Genomic DNA, 12,517 nt, shown 5'->3' with positions numbered 1-12,517 from the left:
GTGGTACGGTCTGCAGCTACTTTTTAAGATTAAGAATGCACTGCAAAGCAGATAGACTGAAAGTGCTAATTGAAGGGTGTTGCTGTGTATGTGTGTGTGTGTGTGCAAAATGCTCGCATCTGTGTGTGCGGGATGGTGTGTATGTGTGTGTGTGTGTGAGTAGGAACCATTTTTAGTATTAAACTCAGACAAGGTATAAAGAGCTATGCCAAGCTGTTACCCATCACAGAATGTAGATGACACTATCAAACTGCTGTCACTGCTGGGTGTAAATGTAGCAAATTCTTTGACCAGAAGAGGATTCCCATACAGGGTAGAGAAAAAAGGTGAGAGAGAGAAAGAAAGAGGGTTGGGGGAGGGAGACGGAAGCACTAGGGAGAAGGTGAGAAAATGATGGAGGGGGATAGAAAGTGAGAGAAGGACATGAGAAAGAGGGAGAGAGGGAGAAAAGAAAGGGAGAGAAGGAGCAAATGTAAGAGGGGAAAGGCAGACAAGAGTGCTACACAGAGAGGGTAAGAAAGTCAGAGAGAGGGAGGGAGAGAGTCAGAGAGAGAGAAAGTCAGAGAGAGGGAGGGAGAGAGTCAGAGAGAGAGAAAGTCAGAGAGAGGGAGGGAGAGAGTCAGAGAGAGAGAGAGAGAGATTGGAAGTGAGCGAGGGAAAAGAGCGAGACAAGTGGCTTAGCCTACATCCACTCACCCCAGCGAAGTGATGGAGAGGACTTGAGCGTCAGGTAAGAAAGAGACTATTTCTGTATTTAGAGCTCTTCTTCCGCATGCGTGAGTGGAGTATGCAAGGGGGGAGAATCAGAGGAGGAGAGGAGTGACAAGATTGGCTATTACCTCAGCATTTGTAAAAACTCGGACGGACTCCAGGGCAGCATCGTCCCACTGCTGACTGGTCTCTGATGTTCACAGATTGGCAGAAGCAGTAATCTGATCATCTGCCGGTAGACCTTTGTGCAGCTGGCATCCCATTGAAAATTAAATCAAACCAAACGCTAGCATTCCTTTGTGATACAGCAGGCTGACTGATGCCGTGCAGATATCCTTTGTGCAAGTTTAATCTCTGAGATGCACGAGTAGCATTATATTTTCTACATCACTTTTTGTCAAAGGCCGACATTCATTAAATGATTAAATGAATCAAAAGATTATAATCGGGCCATACTGTTGTATTATTTAATTGAACTATTCTGTCGATCTACAGTATGTATGCAATTTAGACAACAATTAGTGCAAACTGCACCACACAGTGGATAATCTGCAAAAGAGTGTATCTTGGAACTCAGCATGGAACTAGAACACTGAATTTTGACCAACATGACAATAGCAATTGAACATTTTTAAAACAGCAGACATTTGTACATAATCAGTTGCATGCATGTAAGCATTTGACTCCAGCTGTGACTCTATTACAAGGTGAGGCTCATTGCTGAGATGCCGAGGAAGTCATCAATTGTTTCAGGCTTAATTCTTTTACGGGCTTGTCAGCGTTTGATTTATTGTTCCTGGCTACACGCTGGGACTTATTTGAACAGGTAAACTAGACCACAGCAGCTAGCCTATAACAATGGCAGCAGCTAGGCAACGTGTGAAAGTTTCATTGCATAGGACAAGGTGTCAGACAGCTGTACTCGAGAGTGACCTGCTGTCTAATAGTCTCTCTTATTATTATTTGTAAGTAGCTGTCTGTATGTGTGTCGTTAGGCTATCAGGATAGTGTTGGTTTTAGTGCCTCTGTAAGTAAGCCAATACTGTCACATCAGTGTGATAAGAGTGTTGTAGAATGAATGTTCTAAGGTATATTTAGGTCCAACAAATATAATGCTGAATTTTATAATCTTACAGTATTGATTAATGTAGTCTTTTATGTACAAAACTGCCCTGTTGAAGATTTAAAGAAGTTATTTATAACCTATACTATGAGAAGTGCTGTATTGAACTCAAACCTGAAGCCTCTGCAATGGAAGGTGAGCATGCAAACCAGGAGGCTAATACCTATTCAGGCATTTTAGCATATCACTACAGCAGGTTACCATGCCACTAAAGGCAGTTGTGTTTACTCACTTAAGTTCTCAGTGTAATGTCTACTTGTGTAAGATCTAATTCTTGGCATAGGCACACGGGTGACTCCCTGACCCTGATCCCAGGCTGGTTGATCAATGCAACTAATCAGCAGTGGTATGCGTGCAGTCTGACTCCATATTCTCCACCTCGTTGCTCATGCTTAATCTTTTCTGACAGCCTGGCCATGAATTATGTATGCCAGGTAGAGTAGGCAGGAAGTGTGACATGATGGGATGAAGGGGCAAGGGGAGAACTTTTCTCAGCGTAGCCTAGCTCTCCAACTGGATTTCAAGAGCTGGGTCTTCTACAACAGGGACTATTGCATTTCATTTGTGTATTTGTTTGTGTGGAACAGTTTAATTGGCAAAGCTCATTCCTTTCGTCTATGTTTTTGCCCCCCAAACAATCACACAACAGCACAGAAAGGCTCATCTAGGCATTAGCATTTTATTCTAGATAGGGTGATGTTTTATTTTTGCTATCATGATCTGTAGAGACCTGACATAAAGTAACTAAACTTACAGTATGTTTGAGCATAGAGGTATAGAATACATCATTGGATCCATGTGTGCTCCCTGTATATCAATTAAATTGCTAGCCTATTGTTATAACCGTTGAGCAAAATTAACACTATAACATTGGTATACACCCAGATGTACATGCAGCTTGTCTCAGTTATGAGAAGAATCTGACTGAGTCATTTCAATTAAAGGAATTCACACTTCTGTGCTTTACTTCCTTCAAAAAACATACAAGCTTCCTCTTTGTCACTCTTACAGATTATCTTGCACCATTGGGAAGCTGCTTGATCTTGGCAGAGTGCGTAAATGGAACATTTCTTTCTTCTTCTTTTTTTTTTAAGAAAACTTTTTTAAAATGTTTGGGGGCTACCCGAGTTTCATAGCCTATATTTCTGATAATAGAAATGAAAGTGAAGTGGAAGCAGTTTTTGTTGTCACAGTGCCCCCTGCAGCTGGAAATATATATTGCATGTTTATGAGAGTTTTCTTTGCTCCCTTAAGAAGGCTTGGATGGATAAATTGGACAAGAAACTGCTAGTGTCTGATTGTGTTAATTGTGACGTAAATGAATGACGTTTTACGCTTGTGTCATAAAAACTGTTTTCAGTTCACTTCCAACCTCTGCATTCAGTAAATGATTGAACCCCCTCCCCTCGACACAAACATTGTTAGATTTATTATTATTGTTAGATTTATTATTTAGTAATAACTGAACTTGAATGCGGTTCCAAGTTGCTGCTGGTACACAATTGTTTATTTTTTAAATACTAATAGTAGTAATAATAATAGTACTATTACATTACATTTATATCTAAGTGTTATTTTGTTAAATTTGGTCCTAGTCATTTTTTTTTTTTTAAATTTAGCTAGGGAAAGAATGTTTAAGTCAGGCCTGCCTTTAGTCTTTTCCACACGGTGGTTTATTAATTTAACTATGGTATCGGATCGATATCAGGTATCGACCGACAGAAAGCCCAGGCATCGGTATCGGTATTGAGACTGAAAAAGTCGGATCGGTGCATCCCTTTTTGGGACTGCAGTTGCATAGAGTCTATGCCATTGACCAACATCAGCTGCATCAGTTAGCACAGCTGTGGGTCAACCAATCAAAACAACCAAAAAAATCTTACCACAAGGAAACCAACAGAGCTATTCCTTAAATAGGTGATAGTTGTTACCTAACATAAGCAAACATCACAAGTACACAGTGTGGCTCATTCTTCGTCATTCAATAATGAGACAACAACCTGTCTGTGTTGTGCAAGAACATAAAAAAAAACTAAAGCACCATTACCACCAAACATGCTAATGTATAGCCTGTCAGAGGCAGGGATATTGGAACCAATTTCTGTTAGGGGGTGCGTTGAAATGGCTGGTGTGTGCATGACACTATAGAACACATGAACACACACAGGCCTACACCCTAAAAATCACCAGGTTGGACTTTGACAGTATTCTCACCAGAGGAGGTTTCTACAATAGGTGAAGAAGCTAGTGCTACTTAACGTAATTTGTACTAAAAGGTGATGAGAAACACCATAGCTTGGTTCCATAACTACAGTGATGTTGGTACTACTGAGTCAGTCAACTGATTAAAAGTATTCTATCCTTTAACTTCTGTAAAGTCAGACATGTCAGCATCATCATGATTCAGCTTTTACTGCAATGTGCACCTCACAAGATGAATATTCTAATGCATTTGTCATTCTGACCTGAACACAAAAATATCAGCCAAGGTCTCTTACAGTGCAAATCTGCTTAAAGAGTAGGCAGCCCACAGACAGAATTTCACTGAAATGCTGTATAATATTTTGGCCAACATGGTATGAAGTAGACAGTTAAAGTTTATGTAATTCTTGTGGGAGTGAGACTTCTTGCTTCTGGGTCAAGTTTCTCCACCCCTTAAAAGGACAACATCAGACCCAAACCATCATCTTATTCTAAACAGTCAAAACAGGCAGCTATTACCAAGCATGCACCTCCAGCTGTTATGACCAGATTGTGCTGATTTCCATGCAGAGGTTAAATAGTTTAACTTAATCACTTCACATTGAGCTTGCTTTGACTTAGTATGACATTGCTTGCTTTGACCTATACAACAAGTGTGACAAATTCCTTCTTTCAGCTGTGCCAACTTGGCAGGCAGTCCCTGTGTGTGTGTGTGTGTGTGTGGGTGTGTGTGTGCGTGCGTGAGCAAGTGTATGCACATACCTATGCAAAAATGTAATTTTGTGTGAATGTGTTATGTTGCTGTGCTATTGTGAATCCTAGAAGCCTGTGTCTGTGTGTCTGCATGTGTGTGCCAGTGTGTGTGTGGTAGCAGTTCAGTATTTCCACCAGGATGCTGTACGTCATTTGTTACTTCTAAAAGTCATCACCACTTCCTCTAATATATCTCTCTACACCCACTAGCACCACATGAATCCGCCGTTTCCATAGAAACACTGCTCCTCGCCCAAGTCTGCATTCCCCCACACCGGTCTCATGGCAACCATCACTAAGCAACCCCATCTTCCTCACCCCTACTTTTCCTACTTGTATAGCCTAGGTGTTCTGGAGGTAGGGGAGGCTGGGAATTGGAGGTGGGCTCAGAGACTTAAAGAGGAGGAGGGAAGAAAAATGGATGTGTAACCAAGTCTGTGTATGTGTAATTGTGTAGGCCTATCCACATGTGACTGAACTCAGAGATGTGCGTGCGTAGGGGAGAACCGGGACGAATGAAACACTTTTTAATTAAACATAATTTACAAAGACATCGTAAAACACTGAAAGTTCATATTTTGTCACTAGCAACATACTGTACATCTGTCCTCTGTCAAATACAGTTGCATTTACAGCTCTAAACAAAACCGTTCAAGAGTTATTTAAGGAGAAGTCGAACGTGCGTTTTATTTCATTCGTCCCTCCTGGCTGGGACAAATGAAACAGCATGGGGGACGAATGAAACATACCACTTAAATTATGTAAACTTCCCACAACTTCAATATTTGACATCATGAATGGTACTTCAAGTATGTGTTATTTTAGATAGATTGCTGCTTGGCTATATGTCTTGGTTCATGTCTGTTAACAACTCATTGCCGTCATGGTGAAGCGCGTATCTCGCGGTTATGGAAATAGCATGCACTAGATAGATAGATAGATAGATAGATAGATACTTTATTGATCCCCAAGGGGAAATTCAAGTAGCATACAGACATCACACACAACATGCACTTACAGCAGAAAGGGTAAATATAAGTATATACATATAACAAAACTCCACTGTACAATAGAGACAGTAGAAGATAAGAAAAACTAACAAAACTAAATATATAAATTAAATTTAAAAAAAAAATCCACAGTGTGCTTGAGGGTAATCAAGCATGAGACGCTTGCAGTGACAGGGCCGGGACTGGCCTGTAGTTCTGTGTGCATGGTAAGGTGCTCAAGAGAGTGAGTGTCATGGTGAAGGTGCAAAAAGTAGTCCAACAGTGCAAGAATAAGGTCTAGAGACCAGCATAAATAATATGGACAAATAAGAGAGTAATGTATAATGTAGACAAGGTAATATAAAAAACTATGTCAGTGCAAGAATAGGTTGAGGTAATAGGGTTACAGCCATTCAGGATTGTAGCAGAAGCCATTGGTCATGTGTGCTAATATAGCATGAAAACAGTGTAGCAGTAAAACAGTAGTAAAACAGTAGTGGGCAGTCAGTACTCAAACATGGAGAGGGTGGAGAGGCAGACAGACTATGCAGAGAAGTCTATCTCTCCTCTTCCCTTTAGTGAAGCATTGAACAGTCCAGTGGCCCTGGGGACAAATGACTTCCTCAGCCTTTCAGTTGTACATGGCAGTGAGCGAAGTCTCCAGCTGATCAAGTTCTTTTGCTTTATAATAGTGCTGTGGAGTGGATGACATTCATTGTCCAAGATCAGTTTGCTCAGGGTCCTTTTATCTGATATTGAAGTGATGCACTCCAGTTCGGCTCCCATGACAGAGCTAGCTTTCCTTACTAGCCTGTCTAGTCGCCCAGCATCCTTCTTCTTTGTGCTTCCTCCCCAGCATACCACTGCATAGAAGAGGACGCTGGCAACAACAGACTGGTAAAACATCCTGAGGAGCTTACTGCAGACATTGAAGGACCGCAGCCTCCTCAGGAAGTACAGCATGCTCTGCCCTTTCTTGTAGAGTGCTTCAGTATTTGTTGACCAGTCCAGTTTATTGTCCAGTTGTAAGCCCAGATACTTGTAGGTATTTACCACCTCCACATTGACCCCATCAATGGAGACTGGTAGCAGAGCGGGCTTAGACCTGCGTAAATCCACCACCATCTCCTTGGTCTTCGAAGTGTTGAGTTGGAGGTGGTTGAGTTTGCACCACTGCACAAAGTTCTCCACCAGGCTTCTGTGTTCAGTCGCTCCACCAGTCGCTCCAATGTCTTTGTGTGATGTTAGAGCGACAGGCCTGTAGTCATTAAGCTCACTTGGGTGTGGCTTCTTAGGGATGGGGGTAAGACATGATGTCTTCCAGTGTTGGAACTTGTCTGAGACGGAGACTCAGGTTGAAGATGGGCTTCAGTGGCTCCCAGCAGCACAGGCCCTGAGCAGCCTTGGATACAGTCTGCCATTAATAGGCCTATAGCTAGAATAATGCATGTTTCGAATTATATAATGTTTCTATAGTACAAAATACTATTTCACTCTGTTTTTACGCGGTTAAAGCGTAGGTGTTTCAATCTTCCCGCCATAGACATTTAGCATTATGGCTGTTTTGCATCCATTACAAACAAACATGCAATGTGAACGTCTGGGATTGGGGAGAGCACTAAATGCTCAACTGAATAAGCATAAAGTCAAACATTTAAATGAAAAACACTCTTTAATAATAAAAAAAACCGCTAATAAAGTAAACTTGTGACCATCAAAAATTGTATCGCCTGTAACTCCGTGATAACAGGACGTAACAGGAAGGCATTTGGCTGAGCAACGGAGGTTAATATGCTCTATGTTTTGTCCAAATGATGTCTGTCTCATCGTTGCACTTGGAGAAAACCGGAATGTTTCATTCGTCCTGCGTTTCAATCGTCCAGGTTGTAGGCTACCCCTATGTGTGTGTGTCTGTGTTTGTGTGTGTGTGTGTGTGTGTGAGAGAGAAAGAGAGTTGTGTTTTGAAGTAGCAGCCTAGCATCAAGTTGATGATTAAGTGTAACTTGAAGTCCTTGGCTTGGCTGTCCGAAACAATACGCCAATCACTGTCAGTTCTACAGGAAAGAGCGTCTTTTTTCTTTTTTTTTTTTTGCAGTTTTGGGGCCTGGCCTGTCCAGGACAAGAAGTCAGCTGTGGTATCTGCAATGGTAGCATTCCGACTCTTACCAAACTTTAGCCTCCTGGGGAATTTCCAACTTTCCTGGGCTGTAATCACATTGTTTTTCCACCCCTCCTTGTCCTCACTCTTCACTTTTTCGAGCAACATTCTTGCATAGGCCTATGCCTATGGTTGGAAATAGGCTAGCATTTAAGTTGAAAATAGGTCTCACTATGAGAAACTACAGTCGCATTTTAATAGTTATTTTCGTTATTATCTTTATTATTACATTCTGACATTACTGACGTGTTCTGATGCTGGGAGTGGGACAGATTTGCATTGGCGCGAGGCGAGACGACAAGCATCATCATCACCACCACGCCGCACCGCTAACTGACTTTTAGAAGCAGGAACAAACCTAGTTGCCCGCGAGTGAAGGACTGTCCACTGGCTTACACGTTACAACGGATGTAAAAGAGTAGTTCATAGAGGTCTATTCTCACAATATGGGAAATATCACTCAAAGGTAAGATTAATTTGAGGCTTTCGGACATTTATCATCCTCGAAAGCCCGCGTCGCGTCACGCCCCTTTATCTGTCACTGTTTGGTGTGTCCTTCACTACTTTGGAATTCTGTGAAGCTAATCATGGCTAACAATAATTTTGTAGAGCTATGCACATTTGGTCCAACGTTTCCCCAAATCAGAGTTCGTATATGCAAAGCTGTTTATTCTACCTGGCTCCAAATCCCTCTTGAAATCTCCCATGCCAGAGAATGTGCAATTTGATGCCAACTGAACTTTTGTGAGTTTGAGCTAACTATCGATAGCTAACTTAACCTGTCAATATCTGAGTAATGTGGATGACTTATGAAGTTATAACCACACGTGTCATTAAACTAAATACAAACGAATTAGCTACTCGGTTTAGTATGTGAAAAAATATAGTAGTAGCTGTAGTAGTAATATAGCAGTAGTAACGTTTTTGCCGAATTCGACTTTAAGTGTCCATCTGTGGATATTTTAAGATATTCAGCTTTTCACTAGCCTACAAGAGGCATTTTTATCAGGCAGCAGGAGGGAAACTTTAGTCACTGTTCTCCAACAGAAAAGATGACTGTCCTTCCACAGATGTCTGAAGGCAGACGGAGTTGCACAGAGGTGTAAGGAAGTGGAATCATCAATGCATCAATGCTAGTAATCAAAAGACATAAAAGACAAGCAAATGGTTATTTGTAGTAATAAGAGTAGAGATGGATGTGTGTACGTTTGCTTGTGTGTCCCATCATCGATGGAGGGCGGCTCTTGCGACATCTACGTGAGAAAGCTGGACGTGCCAAATAACCAAATAACGTGACCGTATTTGGTGTGAACCGTTAATTGCTTAACATTTTGACTTAGGCCAAACAAACAAGCATGTTGTAATGTTTCCTCAGACATGATGTCACTGAGGATTTACATGTTAAAGGAGCAACTCCAGATCTAATTAGTTAGTATAAGAATGACTAAGTTATCATTATTGCTGAGGAATCCCTCTCGCCTCTTGTTAATCAAGTGTTTTGTTCTTTTTCAAAACCTAAAAACTACTTGTACATGATAGAGGGGTCATTACAACCAAAGACCATGGAGTGCTGCGTGCGAAGCTTAGGGAAACACTCTTGAGATGGTTACAACTTGTTACCAAGGAGATGTTAGCTATGGCCTGGTGATCTCTGGGCATGGAATGTTACAAGGTGCCTTCTAAAATATAATTGAGGATGTGACACACACACACACAAACACACACACACACACACAAACCACGTACACACACACACACACACAAACCACGTACACACACACACCATGTGTGTGAAAACACCATGATTGTATACAAGCAATAGGCTGTTTACCGCAATAATCAAGTCTTTTTAGACTTTTTAGATGTGATAGGCTCTGCACATAAGGCTGCTGCTTTTTTGCATGATGTAATTTCGTACTTCACACTACTACTCAACAAAATAATTTGTTCCCACACTACTTAGAAATGGTATCAGCTTTTTTTTCTGAGTATTTTTTTTCCACCTGGCGTTTTACACAGGCCATTGGGCAACTATTGGGCGTGCTTCTGTCTTTCAGGAACCCTGAGTGCTTGTAGGGTCACAGGGATTTCACTCTTTTAAGTTAGTGTCTGTTGCACCTCATTATGTTGTCTTGGATCATTAACTTACGTGGCTACCCTAATTAATTGGTATTCAGAGGGCATGATATGGATTTTATGACCATTGCAGTCTGTGAGCAATTTGCTATGGACTAGCTTGCATTTTGTCCATCAATAGGCTATGCCTGGTGCAAAATCTTGTCAAGGCCCAATCTCAAACTGTGTAATCTGATCGGTTGTTGTCAGTTCAACATGGCTTTTAATGAAGTGTTTTCAGTGACAGCGTAGTGTGTGGATGGGGAAGCATAGAACGAAATAGCCACTGTCATCAAGGAACATAGGGGAAATAATTACCCTCACCGTTCACATTACCATCACAAGTTCACACACAGTTACCTACACGACATTCAGAGTTAGATTGCTGTTCAGTTAACATTAAACGACTTGCTGTCTGTCTTCTGATGGCTCATATGTGAGGTTTACTAATGCAGAGTAAGGTTGCACAATATTGGGATCTATGCCAACATTCGATGGTGGTATTTTCAAACTAATTTTTCCTGAATGCCAATGCTAGGTTTTTCCATATCTGCTAATGCCAATAATACAATTCTTAAGCTGTTATCTGCCCATACTGATGTTGTACTGATGATATCATGCATCTCTAGACCAAATCTGTCAAGGGAAAGATTACAGTAATAGTGAAGGAAGGAAGGAAGTGAAACGTTGGTGCTTTTGGCGGTTGACAGACAGCTGGTTGATTGCAACCTGGATGAAACCCAGGGCATTTTCAGGGGGCGCTGTGGCGCAACTGGGTACTGTGTCCGTAGCACCTTGGGTCCAGGAGCCCACGGGGACTCATGTTTGAGACTGACCCGGGTCATTTCTCGATCCCACCCCATCTCTCTCCATGTATTAACTGCACCTGTGTATTAACCGCAGTGCCCAATAGCCCAATGAATCAAAATTAGATTGTGCTTTAGGTCTAATCATAAAGAAATGAAGAAAAGAAATGCATTCCCATGTATAGCTCTGTGTATTACTGTAACCTCTAAAGAGATTAAGAGGTTTAGCAAAATCAGTGTGTAAACCTTGTTTAATAGTTGTGAATTTCTGGTAGCTGTTTTCCCATGGTGAGAAGAGTACCTCACCTCCTGCACTCTTAATGTGACCTTGCCTCACCCCTTCTTGCAAGCGCATGAGGCATAGGTGCTGAATGAATGGGCCTGTGCTTGTTCTGAATGTGTTGCTGAAAGCCTCCCCTATCAGCTTCCCTTATCATCCAAGCATGCAGCAGATCATTGTGGGGGACTTTTGCGTGTGTGTGTGTGTGTTTCTGTGAAGCAGTGGGTTATTTCTCGGGTTATTTTGTGGGCAACCCAACCGTGACTCAAACCACTTGTAGTAAAGGAGGTGACTTTGGAAATATTCAGGGAAATCAGCTACTGGTCTGTATCCACTACAGGGCACTGTCTAGCATTGCACTGTACAATCTGCATCTTTTCACAGTTGAAGTCAGTCAGTGATGTTTAAAAAAATAATTAGGGCCTATTACTTTGATTAAGCCTTTGACTTACCTTAACCCTAAGGGCCCGAATAAAGTCCTGCGTCTATGTCCGTTATTGCGTTATCAACGCGGCATGCGGGGGGGCGTTGTGTGCCTCCCAACATATGTGACCGGGTGCCAGTGTGCACGGAGGAGTATGCGACTTCCTTAACCCTAACTCTAGGTAACTCTAGGAGTGAGTGTGAGTGAGTGAGTGAGTGTGAGTGAATGAATGAGAGAGTGTGCATTTGTGGGAGAGAACCTGTGCGTGTGTGTGAGGCCCTGGTGTGGCATTGGCTGTCTGGGTGGGCAAGCCGGGTCTGTTTCAGCATTACTGTAGCTCCTGTGGCCCTCTTTGTGGTTTTGTGGACCTTGTTTGGTTGTTAAGACGTATGGGCCACCCTCACTTAGCCAGGAAATGTTTAGCTCACGATACCCTGGAGTGTTGTCCAGTGTTGAGTGTTGTCAGTGGGTAGTACCCACAGGATATGTTCTTCAGCTGGTTGGAAATTGAATATTCTCTAAAGAATATCTGTTGCAGAACAGAATCTTCTGTTAGAATGTTCAAAACTCCCCTGCTGAAGGGTTAATTAAAGAAAATGTAGAAAATGACCACATCAATTTTTATAGACTGCAAAAAGCAACTCAACTTACTGGTGTGTTGTTACCCAGTCCCTTGGTGTGGTTATGATGGATGTGTGTGTTTGCTTGTTATCCAGTTCAGTATGCGTGGGGTTTTATGGCTCATTATATTGAGTCTTCCTTCAGCCCGGCTCTCTGTCAGCACAGCAGCACACAAACACGGGAAACTGTGTCAGATCGGAGAAGGTGGGTGGAAGAAAAACCTGGAGGAGAGAAAGAGAGGGATAGAGAGAGGGATAGAGAGAGGGAGGTGTAGCACCCAACATTAACTCTGCAGTGTCAGGCCATGATGGTGAATGCAAACACAATATTCAATT

The 12,517-nt window shown here is 42.0% G+C and overlaps 1 protein-coding gene across 6 annotated transcripts in view; it reads left to right on the top strand.

Annotated features, from left to right (window-relative positions):
- The window catches only part of iqsec2b (IQ motif and Sec7 domain ArfGEF 2b), a 92,219-nt gene that overhangs the window by 52,873 nt on the left and 26,829 nt on the right, over positions 1 to 12,517 (top strand). Inside the window, exon 1 of one of the 6 annotated variants that reach the window (XM_042096883.1) lies at positions 8,216 to 8,402. The exons of 4 other annotated variants lie outside the window; for them this stretch is intronic. In XM_042096883.1, the coding sequence (XP_041952817.1) occupies positions 8,383 to 8,402 (20 nt within the window). In that variant the 5' untranslated portion in view covers positions 8,216 to 8,382. Of the gene's footprint in view, positions 1 to 8,215; positions 8,403 to 8,648; positions 8,681 to 12,517 lie in introns of those variants that run through there. One more of the 6 variants, XM_042096881.1, reaches the window with a different exon arrangement.

This window comes from Alosa sapidissima, chromosome 7, assembly GCF_018492685.1.
Source record: "Alosa sapidissima isolate fAloSap1 chromosome 7, fAloSap1.pri, whole genome shotgun sequence".
Lineage (NCBI taxonomy): Eukaryota > Metazoa > Chordata > Actinopteri > Clupeiformes > Clupeidae > Alosa > Alosa sapidissima.
Note: the sequence above shows the minus strand (reverse complement) of the source record. Positions and strands in the feature narration are given on the sequence as shown.